At 37.9% G+C, this 17,215-nt stretch overlaps 1 protein-coding gene across 3 annotated transcripts in view; it reads left to right on the top strand.

The window, feature by feature from the left end:
- The window catches only part of whrna (whirlin a), a 120,991-nt gene that overhangs the window by 70,631 nt on the left and 33,145 nt on the right, over positions 1–17,215 (top strand). For all 3 annotated transcript variants that reach the window (XR_014537145.1, XM_083564044.1, XM_083564043.1), the window contains exons 4-5: positions 8,259–8,467; positions 11,937–11,973. Coding sequence is in view for 2 of the 3 variants with exons in the window: in XM_083564044.1 (XP_083420170.1) it covers positions 8,259–8,467; positions 11,937–11,973 (246 nt within the window). In the remaining variant the exon portion in view is untranslated. The remainder of the gene's footprint in view (positions 1–8,258; positions 8,468–11,936; positions 11,974–17,215) is intronic.

Raw genomic sequence — 17,215 nt, 5'->3', positions numbered from 1 at the left:
TCAAGGGCCACAGCTTGGCAATACCATGGCTTAAACTTCTGACCTTTTCATCAATAACCTAGCGCCTTGCACAATGAGCTATGACCTCCCCAGGTTTTCACAAGTCCCAGCTTGACAGGAAGCTATGGTCAGAGCAAAAGTTCAGCCATGTGACCATGTCCTTGGAGCACAGAGGGTTAGGGGACTTACTCAAGGGCCCAACAATGGTAGCTTGGCAGTGCTGGGGCTTGAACCCTTGATCTTCTGATTCTGTAACCAAGAGCCTTAACAACTGAACGACCAAAGCCCAAGAATAGTTTGGTCTATACAGTTATAGGAGGTTATAATACATCCCAAATTAAATACATAGTGTCTAAAGTATTTGATCATTTTAGTTGGCAACACATAGCTGAGCATTTTGTCACACAAAATATATGATTCAGAGCAGTTAATTCTCTCCATCTATTATCTAATAGAGAAGTAACCAATAAGGGGAAGCTCAAAAAATAGCACCTGTTGTGTCATATGCCAAGGAAATATGAGTAGATTATTTTCAAGGCACCAGTACGCTACTATTAGGGATGAAGTTGAAGACGATGACGATGATGTACATCTGGGACGGCTGTGATGGATGGATTTAATCCCGTCGCCTCAATAAAGATTATGAGCATTGTTCTCCACAGGCCATTCCGGTGTATGTGTCAACACATTACGCGCCTCATTCTTTAATGTCCAGCCGTTGTTCCTGGAGGATAAGGCAGGAAATAGATGGTTGTAAAATGCTAGAGGTCTTAATGGTTAATGCCTCCCATAGACTGTTAATGAGATGTAATAATGAGGTCACACAGCGGGAGCTCAGCTGGATCATTGGTGTCGGGATGCACATTGTCTCGCATACACACTCAAATGACATCATGCACATCAGGGTATAATAGTGGTCAGACAAACACATTCCTGTGTTTTTTATTTTCTTTTGTACCACAGCCATTTGCAAATGTTTTGTCAGCATTTGCCATATGTTTGTGTTGGACCTTTACACGGATTTATTGCTTCCAGATATCTTTTTATTTATTTCATGATTTAGTTTATAAACATAAACTAATAAAACCATTTTACAAAGGTAAAGGACAAAGTCAAGGTAGAAAAACCAATTTAAAAAAGGATGCTTGAAGATCTTTTAAAACCAATTAAACTTAAACAACTCAAATTCTTAAAACTAAACATAATATACACAATATAGACAAAGGTATTAGGACACCTGACTTTTCTTTCTAATCTTTCCAGAAAAACGGAGGTTATTATACCTGCAAATGACAACTAAGTGTGAAACGGAACGTTCAAAAAGAACATACAAATATTAGCCATGTCAGGTGTCCATAAACTTTTGTTCATATACAGTGGGGTAGCACACTATTTACATCTGGATCTCCCAAATATGGTTTGCTTTCTGTGTTAGACAAGATTAAGGGAGGTAGCATGCTGATCGTAGCTTGTGGTAGAGATGTGTTGTTTTATTACTCGGATAGTTGTAGAATGTAGTGTCAAAGGGTTTGCACTGAAAGTCAGTAAGAATCATATTAAAAGTCTTGGAATAACCTAATACTTTGAACAACTAACGCTATTCTTTTTCTAAGCATCAAAAATGTGCATGTGCAGTGAGCACTGGCCAAGTAAAAAATAAATCAGATATAATATGAAGTTGTTATTTGCAGTGTCTGGACGTAAGCAGGTACTGTCAGATGATCTGTAGGAAGAGACTGATGCTGTCAGAGTGTCTGGGAGAGTGAGTGGGCTTGGTCAGGGTATCTGTAGGACTGGGCAAGTACTGTTAGAATGTCTGTGAGAGAGGTAAAGGTACTGTCGGAAATCTGTGGGGCAGGTGTTTGCAGTTGGAGTGTCTGTAGTATTGGACATGTGTAGTCAGTATGTCTGTAAGAGTATACAGCTACTTTCAGAGTATCTCTGGGGGTGGACAGTTATTAATGTCACAGTGGAGAGGTGCTGTCAAAGTATCTGTGGGAGTGGACAAGTGCTGTTGAAGTATCTGTGGGAGTGGACAGATACTGTCAGAGTGTCTGCTAGTGGACAGGTCCTCTCAGGGTGTTTGTAGGTATGGACAGTTAATGTCAGAGTGTTTGTAATTGTGGCAGTTATTCTCAGAGTATCTGTGGGAGTGGATAGTTACTTTCGGAGTGTCTGTGGAAGTGGACAGTTGCTGTCAAAGTGTCTGCGAGAATGGACAGGTGCTGTCAGATTTTAGGTGGAAGTGGGCAGGTGCTTTAGAGTGCCTGTGGGGTGACAAGTGCTGTCAAAGTGTGTGGGAGTGGACAGGTGTTGTCAGTATATATGTGGGAGTGGATAGTTACTGTCACAGTGACTGTGGGAGTGGACTGGTCCTTTCAGGGTTTCTGTGGAAGTGAACAAGTGCTGTTAAAGTGTTTAAGGATTTGGACAGTCACCATCAAAGTATCTGAGGGAGTGAGCAGGTGCTGTTAGAGTGTCTGTGGGAGTGGACAGTTATTCTCAGAGTGTCTGTGGGAGTGGATAGTTACTTTGAGGGTGTCTGTGGAAGTGAACAGGTGCTGTCAGATTGTCTGTGGAAGTGGACAGTTGCTGTCAAAGTGTCTGCGAGAATGGACAGGTGCTGTCAGATTTTAGGTGGAAGTGGGCAGGTGCTTTAATGTGCCTGTGGGGTGACAAGTGCTGTCAAAGTGTGTGGGAGTGGACAGGTGTTGTCAGTATATATGTGGAAGTGGATAGTTACTGTCACAGTGACTGTGGGAGTGGACAGACCCTTTCAGGGTTTCTGTGGAAGTGAACAAGTGCTGTCAAAGTGTTTAAGGATTTGGACAGTCACTATCAAAGTATCTGAGGGAGTGAGCAGGGGCTGTTAGAGTGTCTGTGGGAGTGGACAGTTATTCTCAGAGTGTCTGTGGGAGTGGATAGTTACTTTTAGAGTGTCTGTGGAAGTTTACAGGTGCTGTCAGATTGTCTGTGGAAGTGGACAGTTGCTGTCAAAGTGTCTGTGGGTGGACATGTGCTGTCAAAGTTTCTTGAGTGGACAGGTGCCATCAGAATATATATGGGAGTGGATAGTTACTTTCACAGTGACTGTGGGAGTGGACAGGAGCTGTCAAAGTGTCTCACGAATTGGACAGTTGCTGTCAAAGTATCTGTGGGAGTGGACAGGTGCTGTCAGAGTGGTTGTGGTAGTGGCAAGGTCGGTCAGAATGTCTGTGAAAGTGGACATGTCCTGTCAGAGTATCTGTGTGAGAAGGTGGTGTCAGTAAAAGTGCCTGCAGAAGTGGCTGGTGGAGGAAGGAAACAAACAGATTTAGAAAACTCTGCAGCTCTGTCCTGGTTCTTTAAGGTGCCCTGCCTTTGCCCTCTGTAATTATATACTCAATATATGGCATGGCTGCCAGGTTGAAACATTTGATCTATTGCTTGACTTAAGTACCATAACTTTGTTCAATTTGGAATTGTTTATGCACAGAAGCAGTCTTAACTGTGCAAATGCAAAGCATTTTAATTAAAGAGGCTCATAATTCATAAAGTTAAAATAACCAAAGCTGCTGTTAAAAAAATAAAAGGGCCTTTTTGGTTTCATTTGTTTGGCTGAAAGGAATGTGATTATATTGAAGCTCAGCTAGATGAAACTGTGATCTGCATTCTAAAATTGATAGTGCATCTGTCATTGTATTAACAGTCATGGTTTGTCACCCGGCCACATGGGAAACGAGCGCTACACAGATTGCATTCTGTTGGGAACATACAGTCATTTTTTTGGAACTGTTTGACAATTTGCATGCTATAAAGGAATCGTCTTTCTTAGGTAAAATAAACCTGAATTTGTTACTGCACTCCCTTCGCTCTGTGAACAACTTTCTGCTTTATGCCTCAACACTTTCCTAAATCACAAAAACAGGAGTAAGAGGACTGAGCTGATTTCATCATATCTGTCGATCAGAGAGCAAAGGGGAAAGGATGGAAATGTCAGGGTTCTGTGGTTCAGAGAAAAGGATTTAAATTCATCTTACCATTTTCTCTAGTGTGTGGGTGTGTATGTTTGAATTCTAACATAAAATACTAACTATCCTGTTGTGCCAATGTTCTGTCCCATTCATACAGTATATTAATACAGCCACCCTTTATGTAACTGCATGAAAGTAATTCCAGTAGACATCCCCAGGAAAATGATCATTCAAGATACAGTAACACAGTACCGACAATATAAATGGTTTATGTATGATTGTATAGCCTGGGCAGCCTGAAGATTTAGTTAAAACCAATTTAGTTAAAATGTAATTGAAATATAATCCAATTTCTGCCTACCCCAGTACTAATGTAATCAAGTCTATTAAGGACCTGTATGTAGCTCAATTTTCTATTGGCCCACCTTTGTGAATGCTTTGTACAATTACAATCACATACAGGCATCTGTTGAACTCAGAAGCAAAGTATGGGCCATATTATTATTAATTTGGACAGCTATCAGGAAGGAGTATTATGCCTTTAAAACTAGCACATTGATTATGGACCCCTTGAAGATTGATTATGGACCCCTGAGAAAAGAGGATGACTTTATTTTACCTATTGTATTTAAATGTTGCATAAAATAATTAGTCAAAAAAGTACAATTTAAAGAGATAAGTATATTCAGGGTGGGCTACTTTAAATTATATAAACTTTCTATCTGGAAAGTTGGCTTATAATGCACATTTGGTAGATTTCCTGTACCTGACAATCAGCATATGTAAATCACCTGTGTGTATTTTTTTTTTGAGTAAAAGTTGCAGATCCCAAAAGATCTCAGTTTTTTAGTCCCGATGAGCAAAGAACTAGAGGTCAACCGATTCATTGGTTTTGTCAATTAATTGGCACTGATAGATGATTGCTGGAACTATCAGCTATTGGCAAAAATCCATACTGATAGTTTTTCCGGGTAGCATCCATTGCATGGGCACATGATAAGGTCCCCTGTCATTATAAGAGCAACCTCTAAAAGCAAATCGCTTACGCTACGTGCTGTTTGTTTTTTTTACACGAGACTATGTGCTGCACAGAAAGAGCTTGGTGCATGGAGAGTGCTATATTATATTTATTATTTATAATCGATTATTTGTATAATTCTATTTATTAATATATTAAAATGTGCCTAATAAAGCACATTTTCATGATTCAGAACTGTTTTTTATTTATTTTTATAATAGATTTTAGAACTATTTTACATGGAGTGTTATGTTTGCTTGTTTTTTAATCCACTTTGCATTTTTCCAACATCGGTTAATTAATTGGTTATCGGGAAGTATGATCCATCTTCGCTATCGTTAAAACCGGCCCACCTATACAAAGAACAGTTTTTTTTACATTACAACAGCAGTTCTAAAGCAACCAATATACAGTGTCCAGGTGAGATTTTCCATTAAAGAGAGCTTATTTTTTTAGAAAAACAAATAGTTTTTTTTGTATCCATGTGAGAACCACATCAGCTGAAAATCAGTCACAAGTGTAGAAAGCTCCAAACAAAAGAAGTATCAGGATGAATCACATAGATGAGAAGCGCAAGAGGAGCAACCGCAATAGAAGTGTGACAAAATCTGGTATCCCATCAGGATGTCAGAGAAAAAAAAAAAGAGAGAACAGAATATTTGGTATACCCTCATGCTGCAGTGTTTTAAAGGGTGTACACTGATCAGAGTGCAAGTACACAGGTTGTAGCAGGTCTTTGCTACAACAGCTAAATACCAGAAGGAAACACCAGCATCAGGGCACCCTGATATAAGAAGCATCCTGCTATTCTACTGTCATCTAACCTGAGTGATCGCATAAGAGGACACTCTTTAAGCATTTATTATTAACATTATCATTGAAAAGGTTGCTAATTACCCTTGAGGTTTTTCTCGGGTTACAGGAGGTCAACGCAAGAATCAATCCAGAGTCAAAATGAGTAAGCGTGCTTTTACATTAAAATTTGCATTTGCGGCATTTAGCAGACGCTCTTGTCCAGAGCGACGTACAAAAGTGCTTTGAGTCTCTAGCAATGAATAAATCTACACTGATACGCTAGATTACAGACTTAATATAAATGAGACTATAACTCTTAATTTTTGCAAAGCAAGCTTGGAAAGTGCTTTTTTAAGTGTTTCAGGAAGAGGTAGACCTTCAACCGTCGTGCAAAGATAGCCAGGGACTCTAGGGGACATCTAGGGGATGTTCATTCCACAAACTCGGTACCAGAACAGAGAAGAGCCTTGAAGTATACTTACCTCTCATTCTGAGAAAAGGTGGTGCCAGTTGTGCCGGAGGATCTTAGACAGCGTGGTGCAGTACAGGGTGTGATGAGGTCTCTGAGGTAAGATGGTGCTGGTCCATTTTTGGTCTAGTAGGCAAGCATCAGTGTTTTGATACGTGCAGCTACTGGAAGCCAGTGAAGGGAGCGCAGCAGTGGGGTGGTGTGGGAGAACTTGGGCAGATGGAACACAAGTCGTGCAGCTGCGTTATGGATCATTTGCAGTGGATGAATAGCATTTAGATGAAGACCTGCCAGACCAACACTCTATAATCAACTGAGTTAAGTAGATATAAAGAGTCAGAATCCTACCTTACCAGAAGATAGTAGATTCAAGATAGAGCTAAAGCTTTAATCTCCAGACGGTTCTTTCATGCATGCAGTATATTTCTTATTTGATTGGGTGTATGTCAGGGAACCACCAGCCATGCATCCCTCCTACACTCAGCACACTCGCACAGCCTCGCCCTCCTACTAATCACCTTCACCTGTCTCCAATCTACTCTTCCCTTTATAAGACCCCCATTTCCACTCGCTCACCGTCTGATCTACTGTTCACACTAGCAATCATCCCTGGACTTCCCACATTACAGATTTTACTCGGTTTCCAGTTTGTGCTTATACTAAAGCTTCTGCCACGTGTACTGAGACTAATAAAGCGTTTGCCCATACTCTGGTCTCCGACTCTTGATCCACGTATGACAGTGTAAGTGATTTTTTTTCTTACAACATTGCAATTTTTATAAGCATATACTAATTAATTTTTTTAGTGCAATGGCATTTATTAACCCGCTTTTGACGAAACCTGTGACAACCGCAAGCCTAATTATTGTCCAAAATACGAGTCCTTTTTCATTCCAGACGCATGTTCATTAAATGTATTGACTACTTCACCTGAGTACTAATGACTGTACATAACAAATAAGAACAACAAACTCCCTTATATTCCTGACTTTTCAGACTTTCTATAAAAAAAATGTATTATATATAGTGTATAGTATATAGTGAATGTGAAAATGCAATTGAAAAAAAATCATTGAAAATCATTTGTTACACTTATTTTAGCAAGAAAGTTATTTCTATAAATGAATATATGAAATCCTATTAATAAAATTGTGTATCATCAGCGTTACAGAGCCATGGGTGTTTACTATGGTTCATTTAATTTTGGAACAGCTGTTTAGAATATATTCACCTTAACCATTTATGTTGCCTTTTTTTCCCAGATTACTGCTTCTTAAATTTGTAAATGTAAGAATGTAAGAATAAGGAAGATGTGCAGACCTGCAGTAACTACAGGGGAATAAAGTTGATCAGTCACACCATGAAGTTATTGGAAAGAGTAGTGGAAGCCAGGCTGAGAGAAGATGTGACCATCTGTGAGCAACAGTATGGTTTCATGCCAAAGAATACCACTACAGATGCAATGTTTACTTTGAGAATGTTGATTGAGAAGTATAGAGAAGGTCAGAAGCATTTGCAATGTGTGTTTGTGGATTAAGAGAAAGTGTACGACAGGGTGCCAAGAGAGGAGTTGTGGTATTGTATGAGAAAGTCTGGTGTGTCAGAGAAGTATGTGAGGGAAATGTGCAGTAGAAACGACTACTGGTTCAAGGTGGAGTTGGGACTGCATCAAGGATCAGCTCTAAGCCCTTTTCTGTTTGCAGTGGTGATGGACAGATTGACGGAGGAGGTCAGACAGGAGTCTCTGTGGACTATGATGTTTGCCGATAATATTGTGATTTGTGGTGAGAGTAGGGAGCAGGTTGAGAAGAGCCTGGAGAGGTGGAGGTACACGCTGGAGAGAAGGAAAATGAAAGTCTGTAGGAGTAAGTCTATGTCTGATGCATGACACAGTCATAGCACAGTCATATTTCTCTGTCTTTCTTATACCTTTCACCACATGATCTGTTGCACAGCTGGATTTTCAACCATCCCTTGATTTCATTGCAAATTGACCTTCACCTGACCCTCTCATGCTCCTCAGGTGGGCGATCAGATCCTGGAGGTAAATGGGCGTAGCTTCTTGAGCATTCCTCACGACGAGGCGGTGCGTGTGCTCAAGGCTTCACGTCACCTAATGATGACCGTGAAGGATGTGGGGCGACTGCCTCATGCCCGCACCGTGGTGGGAGAGACCAAATGGATAGCCAGCTCCCAGATCACGGACAGCTCAGCCAGCAGCAGCGTAGCAGGGTGAGAAAAAAAATGAAGTGTTTTAACTTTTTTAAAGATTTTAGAGATGCGCTGTTACTTATGTAATGGAGAGTTTCAGTGTGTCTGTTTGTATGATCAATGGCTTAGTGCCTCGTTTAAGCACCAAATAATAGACATGATAAATCAGAGGTGGTACCATAGTGTGATTAGAGATATATAAAAATTTTTTTTTTTTTAATCAATGAAGAAAATTTGTGACATGGTTTTTACTGGTGTTGCATATACACTATATGCAACACCAGGACAACAGTATTGGGACACCTGACCTTTTTTGCTATATGTGGTTCTTCTTCAGAATGTTACCACTAAGCTGGTGAACCAGGTGTCCGCAAACCTTTGCCAATATAGTGTGTTACAACACCTGCCTTGTTTATATATATATATATATATATATATATATATATATATATATATATATATATATATATATATATATAAATAAAAAATACAGTTCAACATGAGAGTTAATAAACATTTTATCTTAATCAAACCCACATTGCCTTCACTAAAGAAGTAGCTTCCTTTTGGTTCAGGAGAGGTTACTATCATTTATACATTTTTCTCTTCAGTCAAGTATAGCTGTATTAGTTGGTTAAACTAGCAGTGAAAAACAAGCAGAAAATACAGAATGACTTTAAATAAAAGTTGTACACATTTTATAAAATACAAGTTTCTATACATTTAACAATGGAAAACAAAGAACAAAGGCACATTTTCAGGAATTGTTTTTTGCTGTATAATCAAATTACCATACTGAGATACTTGTTGTTTTGTAGGAAAATGTGCTACTTGTGCATCATTGCGTATGAATGCAAAATATTGTACACTATCTTTGCAATCATTACACTGTAAAAAAGCAGCTTTTTCAGAAACCTTAATACAATTTTATTTTAAAATTCCTTATTAGCAAAGAAAAGAAAAAGGAGGCTATTACTTGTCACATGTACATTACAGCACAGTAAAAATCATTCTTCGCATATCCTAGTTTGTAAGGATGCTGGGTCAGAGCATAGGGTCAGCCATGATGCTCAAGGGCAGCACTGGGGCTAGAACACCCAACCTTCTAATCAGCAACCCATATCCTTGATCAATGAGCTGCCATTTCCATTGAGTCTCTGTGACGACAAAGTAACCTAAAAAGGAACTTAAAACAGACTCAATTATTTTCAGAGAGAAACCAGACCATGAGATTATAAATCATTACTGTTCCACAGCTGTGTGCAACAAGTATAACAAAATATGGACAGTAGTTCATGAACACGACCACCATACCAATAGGAGCTTTTTAAACATGTACATACTTCCCCCAGGACAGAATTTATGTCTCCTGATGAATTCATTGGAACTCACAAGTCTGTAAAAACACATGGTTAATTTCCTAAAAAGTAATTATGTAATATAGTTATGGCACAGTAAATCCCTACAGGCTGAAAGAAGGTGATATTTAGTTCTAATGTCCAATATTTCCTCCATATTTGAGCCTTTTACCAATTCCACAAGCGTTTTGTGTGGAGACTCATGAGGGACACTGATATCACATATTTTCTGCCTAATTCTGAGAGTCTGTGTTATTTTTCCTTTTGTCTCTGCCTCCGTAAACAGCCTGTGGATGTTCAAGCTGTTTGTTTGTGCTTAATAAATTGCCAATTCTATGCTTATACATGCTGATTTAATTTGAGTCCTGATGCTGCTCTAAGGTTGAGTTTAAATCTCTATTTTAAAAGTAGGCCAAGTGATAGCTATTTCTCCTTCTATTCTTCTCCCTCGCCACATCCATGTAACCCCACAGCAACCCTTTGGTGGAAAAGAGTTGTGAAAATGCTGTTGCCCGTTTCTGGTGTTGCAGCTGTTTGCGTTACTGTATCATGAATTGAAGCATGAAACCCACATCAGTGCCTATATTCCTCAGGCAACTCCTAGGCTTTATTTTAAATGATGTGTGTCACCAGTAGTGGCTTATGCTCAGACAGTAAGCTTTGTTATGCAGGTAAATAAACACGTGTATGTGTGAGCGTTTTTATTTCTTCCGAGAGGTGGTGGCTAAATTGCCCTTGGTGTCCAGTGCAAACACGTTTCCCATAAATCTGAATGGCGCATGGGTAATGAAAGTTTAGGTGTAGTTGCAGGCCAGAGAAAATGCAAGTTGGCATTTTATAAAAGGGCCATTTATTAGCATTTTACTTGGCTCTAGTTGGAGTGCAGTACACCTATGCGGAACAGCCAATAGTCCCAGAGGACTAAGCACATTTGTACTGTTATGGTTTCATCAACACTGCAAAGTGAGGCTCATTATAATGCTGGAGAGGGAGTGCAGGATTCTCTTGTTTGCCACTACACAGCAAATACTTGAACTTAAGGTCTTTATTCACACAGCTAATAAGGATCCTCAGCTTTATGCATCCTAAAGACACCAGTGTGTAGCAACAGCTATAGTATACAATAAAGTATATACAGTATCTCAAAAAAGTAAATACACCTCTCACATTTTAGCAACCATTTCAGTAGACCTTCTCAAGGGACAATACTATAGAAATTAAACTTGAATATTTTTAGAGGAGTCAGTGTGCAGCTTGTGCAGCAGTACAGATTTACTGTCCTCTGAAAATAACTCAACATACATCCATTATTGTCAAAACAACTGGCAACAAATGTGAGTACATCCTAAGTGAACATGTCAAAACATCATCTAATAATTAAGACATAATCCTGAAAATAAATATATAGCTTTCCTTGTTAAAAAAGAAGCACTTTATAAAAGTAATGTAGTTCAAACAAAATAATCTAAAGACTTCAAAAGGGTAAATATAGAGTGTTTACTTCAAGATGGTTAAAACAACCTTGTGTAGACAAATAAAACTATGAGCATGGCCATGGAGTATTGAGAAGGAAAGGAATTGCTCATGATCCAAAGCATACCACCTCATTTAATGGCATGGGTGTGTATAGAAAGGTGTATGAGGAAATATTATCTGCTCAGATTCAACCAAATTGTCTACAGTTCTCCAAAAATATACAACTTAGCAATAACAGTTTGGAGAAGAACTACATGTGGTTGTAAACGTGTTGAAAAATATCGGAATACTTGTATCTATATAGTGTACATGAAAATAGTGCGTCTAATAATGGATGAAGATGATATGTATTAGGCGTAAGTGGAAAGATTAAAAAAATAGGGTATATAATTTAAAAATCAATGCATAAAGAACACTTTTATAGTCATATCATGGTGCCCAGAAGTAAAATCGAATTGGATGGTGAGTTCCCTGGCAGCTTACTAGCTGATTGCAGTGTGTGGCTATATTATTAAAGTATTTGTTATTCTTGTGCATGTGAACTGGCTTGGTTAGGTATATTTACATTTTTTTACACTCTTTTGATTAGTTGCTGGTTTTGAATTCTGCTTCCTGCTAATGTATTTATATCTCATTATTTCCTTTCTCTCCCGTAGTCTTTCTATGGATCAGGGGGCTTCAGCCTCAGGAAAGGTGAGTGCTGTGTTTCTTCATCTGAGCACAACATTCTCTTATGTTTCTCTTGTTAACACAACCAATTTTCACAGCGGTGCTGTTAAACAGAGGCATGTTTTTCACTTGTAATTACCTCACTGCAATTAGCACTACAGAGCTATTTTAAGTATTTGTGCCTCCAACAGTTTACAGTACAGTGTAAATGTGCTTTAAAGCAGACTCTCAAAAACCTTGTATATACATTAAGAGTAGAAAGAGCTTTTTTTGGTTTGAGTCATAAAATACCCATCTGCTATTGTGCTTCTCTACTTTAGCGTGTTGATATTGCATCAGTGGAAATAAAGTTGTGGTAAAGTATAGTGGGTGTTTGTTCTGTATACTGTAATGTGTTAGGTTCAGCCTGTTTGCAGTAGTTCAACAAATAAAACAATGCCAGTATGATAGTGTTCTTGGCTAAATGATTAAAATGGGAATAGGGTTGCCATTGCGATGTTGCAGAAGTACGCTGTAGCATTATAGTTTTCCTTTACTGGAACTTAGAGGCGTTGTCTTAGCATTAATGTAAAAAAAAAAACCCATACCATTGCTTCTGTGCACGGTCCGTGAGGACATGGTTCATCAAGATTGAAGTAGTAGTCCTGCAAAAAACCTTGAGCTCAACCCTGCTGAACCCCTTTGCAATGAAATTGAACACCAACTGTACCCCAAGGCCACTTTAGAAATGTATTGTAACAATTTACACTACCTAAATCTTTATCACTCTAATTAGGTACTTTAGGTACACCACATTTTTGTTTTACAGTTCTGTTCAGCTAGGGCTTCCTAAGAGTCTTTTATCTATAGGCTTAATGACTTTACTCTAAATGTGTGCTTGTGCTTAATAAAGCAGTAATTTAGAGACCCATAAGGAACAGAGCGAGCAGTAAAGTTTTACCAAGATTTAGCCTTTCTTTTTAATTGCTGTACCATTGTGCTTGGTCTAAGGCTATAAAAGTGATTTTTCTGCAATAAGAAACCAAGTTTCTACAAACTCCTTTGACTGGCAGTGTAGACTCATCCATTTTATTTAGAACACCTGTGCACTTCTTTATTCATGTAATTATATAATCAGCACATTGTGTAGCAGCAATGTAATGCATAAAATCATGCAGATACAGGTCAAGAGTTTCCTTGAGTTAACTTTCACATGAAACAGAAAGGGGGTAATGTGATCCCAGTGACTGTGACTGTGGCATGGATGTTGGCCCTGAATAAGTTGATTTGAGTATTCTCTAAACCACCAATCTGCTAGGATTTCTTACAAGAAACTTCAGAATGAGCAGATATACGACAACTAGGCATAACATTATAATCACCTGACTAATATTGTGTTGGTCCCATTTTGCTGGCAAAACAATCCCGACCTGTCAAGCATTAACAGCATTAAATTCTTCAGCAATTGTTGAATAGGATCACACAGGCCAACCTCTTGTCATATTCACTCAAATCCTTACACTTGTCCATTTTTCCTGCTCCTAACACATCAACTTTAAGAACAAAATGTTCACTTGCTGCCTAATATAAAAAAAAAATAATAAATAACAGGTGCCATGATAAAGAGATAATCAGTGTTATTCACTCAACGGCCATAATGTTAGAATCTCATTGTTTTGCCTGATTGGTGTAAAATCTTGAGGTGGATTGGTCTCAACAGTAAAAGACCACATTGGGTTCCTTACCCATTAGGCAATACTACAACTTGTCTAAGTATTGTTATTGAATTGACATGTCCTTTCTTGAAAACAAATCTACCTTTAAAATAGCTACATTTAAAATTATACATGGTTTAATTAAACTTTTATTTTCAGCATAATTCACTAGCCTTCCAAGTCACCAGATAAGAAATTACTTCTATTTCAATTAAATAGCACTTTAAACAATCGATACATTCAGGTTGTAAATTTTGAAGTGTACATATTGATTGTGCAAATAATTTAAAATAAAAATAATTGTGCAAATAATTTATTTTAAATTATTTGCACAATTAATTTGTACACTTCAAAATAATTATTCAAATGTGTCAAGGAAAAATCATGATAAGAGGAAAAAAACTTGAGAGGAACCAGACTCAAAAGGGAACCTGGGATATAATAAACAAATCCTTTCTCCATTTTGTACTAATGATGACAAAAAGCAGGTGTGTAGCCAGGAAATTCATTATAGTTTTTAAAAAAATTGTGGCTGAAATCATCTTGGCAACTGCAGTCCTAAAGCTACCATAGCAATTGTAGCTCCAACACCTGACTCTAGTAGGTGGCCGTTAGAAAGAGAATCACAGCATGAATATGGTCATATCTGCAGCTCTTGTGATAGCAGTCATGCCAACCCTGACTAGAATCTCTTACAGCTTTTTCCAATGGCGAATCGAAGCCAATTCATATATAAATATAAAGCTGCATCCCCATCAAAGCTTTCCACCATTTTGTTTGATCAGGAAATGAGAAAACCTGCACTTTCATTCCATCCACTGCATCCTATTTTATTAGCAAGTTTCCACTTCCTAAGTGTGACGGACTGCCTTCAAATAACTAACCTTCCGTGCAAAAAAAATAACATTTTGTTCTGGGAATTTTTTTTTTTTTTTCCAAGCTTTTTAATGAGACAAAAAGAACTGAGGAACAGAATGGTGAGATAAAGACAAATGGAGAGAAAAGAGTAGACAGGACAACACAGGTTGATCAGGTTCTGGTGAACAGCATGAGATGTCTGTAGAAAGCAGCACTTGTTGTTAAAACTGCTGTAGCCATCGAGCAGCGAGCATGTAATGAATAAAAACGTAAACAGGGAAAGTGGTAAGGAAACAATATGTCGAAGTGCATACCATTAATTGGATACACATTGGTGCATGTAATTCCTGAGTGACTCAGTTTAACATCATTATATTACAAAGCCTATACAGTATGGCTTTACTGTAGTGCTTCGCCAACACAAGTGAATACTCTTCAGTGTATAAATTTCCGTCTCCAGTATCATCTCTTAACTGTAACGTAAATCAATTTTTAATATAGCCACTGTGATTTGATGTCATCATTTTAATGCCTGATTACAGTGATAATAAATAATAGCACTCTTTAGAAGTATACAAACGATTTAATTTTCAATAGGCACATATTAAAGCTTTGTGGCAGACATGAGATATAATAATAGATGCTTGAGTAATTGCAGATGGTCTTGCTGGTACATTTTGATTAATTACAGGTCAGTGCGAGCAATGCGAGCTGCTGTGGGGAAAACACACACAGATAATTGGCATAATCTTTAAAAGGAAATGTCCCTCATACAATTTTATTACAAAGCCCCTGACAGACACTTTGTCTCTCTGCAGTGCATGCAATGATTTTATTTAATAGGAACGTCTCTAGGTTACATCTGTAACTCTGTTTCTCCGAGAAAACGAGATGCTGCGTCAACAACGCTTTGGAAACCCCTCTGCGAGACCATGCTCTGAACCACGTGTGTAATCTGTCGAACAGAATGCCGTGGTGACATAGCGGCCAGGAAACTATAAAAGCATGTGCGGTGGAGACAGCACTAGATTTTTGAACGTGTAGGAAGCGCTCGCAGGGATGCAGGAAGTATGACACCAAGACGCAGCATCTCGTTCCCTCAGGGAACCGGGGTTACAGATGTAACCCAGAGATGTTCCCCTTCAGGTACTCGAGCTTTGTCAACAACGCTTTGAGTACACGTGTTTATGCACAAGACAAATTTTTTTTACTTTTTTTTCCAAAAGAATTGCTTTATTGTTTAACCAGGAAAATAGTACAGGCTTTATTCTTTAAGTTGTGGATTCTTGTATTGTGAAATACAACAGAAATACAAACATTTGGGAGAAAAAAAAAAAAAATGGAATGTGATGTGAAACTTTAGAAATGTCGGTTACCTAACATTTTTTGACAAAAAGGGAAGATATGTCACCATAGGGACATTATTATAACTGTATATACACCAATTAGCCATACTGTAACATTAATTGCTGATGTTATGTTATGTGGCATGAGTTATGTTATTTACCATTTGAACAGTCAAAGATGTGTTGAAAGCAGGAAAAATGGGCAAAAAGTGGTCTAAGGAGGGTTAGTACCTACCAGCAGTGGTTTTGTTTTGTAGGCTCTACTCAATATTGGGCAGATGGTTTCAGTGCTGGTTATATGACAACATGATTGTCAGGGTGGACCATACTTGTTAAGTTAGTATTCTTTCCAATTATCTTGACATTTTTATACTGCACTCCAGAATGACTGAAATAGAATTCTCCTTTTGTATTACTTTCCCAAAAAATCATAAAAGTCATCCAGCCAAAGATCGTACGCTATCAATCAGTTGAATAGACAGAGTTTAGCCTTCATTTATTTCAGGTAGCATCCAATAAAACTTTAGTTTAGTTTGCTTTGATTAGCTATCTATATTTACCGAAGTTGACTTGTTTTTCTGTATTTTATCTTATTTCTTTTTTCAGGTAATGTCTAGTGAAAATATTTGAAATACTTTATTTTAGTAGCAAACATTCTTGTTACTGTTCTAGCTAATATTGCAAACTTTGAGAGACAGAGCAAGGTTTACAGGCAAAATGTTGTAGTTTGCTGAAAAATAAAATAGGGGGAATGTTTTTGATAAGTGAAATTAACTTTTTTTTGTTTTTGATACTTGAGTACATTCGAAGCTCAAAAATCGCTTGAGTACATTTCTTTAAAGCTCCTTCCACATTTAATTGACTATTATCTATACTTTTACCCAATTATAATTCCTCAGTACTGATGCTGAGTGGGTGAAGTCTTTATCACTGTTTCATCAGTGTAAGATAATACGAGGACAAACTAGACACTCTTTACAGTTTTTATATATTTATTCATACAGTGTACAATAAAACATTAGAAATGTACCAAAAAAAAAGGACATATGGGTAAAACTTGTACTTTCTGTCTTTAGTGTCCCTACCTTTCCCTTGCCTTGATTCTTTTGCAGATGAACTGAATCCCATGCGGTCGCATATAAACTAACCCCTTTCATCTACTGCATTATTCTGCTTACTCCAGATCCTTGCTTTGACTTTGATCCCAATTCCACAAATAAATCTTAAACACAAATCCACTTCCTCTTGCCAGTTTCCCTGAACAAAGCCAAAGAACTCTGTGAGATTTTTATTTATTAATTTTTTTTGCTGAGTAAGGCACTTATCGTTATAGACCGCGCTGTGAAAGTGCATGTCTTGAAAGAGGCT

The sequence above is a fragment of the Silurus aristotelis genome (assembly GCF_946808225.1).
Source record: "Silurus aristotelis genome assembly, chromosome: 16".
NCBI classification, from domain to species: domain Eukaryota; kingdom Metazoa; phylum Chordata; class Actinopteri; order Siluriformes; family Siluridae; genus Silurus; species Silurus aristotelis.
The sequence above is the reverse complement of the archived record's forward strand: the minus strand, read 5'-3'. Positions and strand labels throughout refer to the sequence as shown.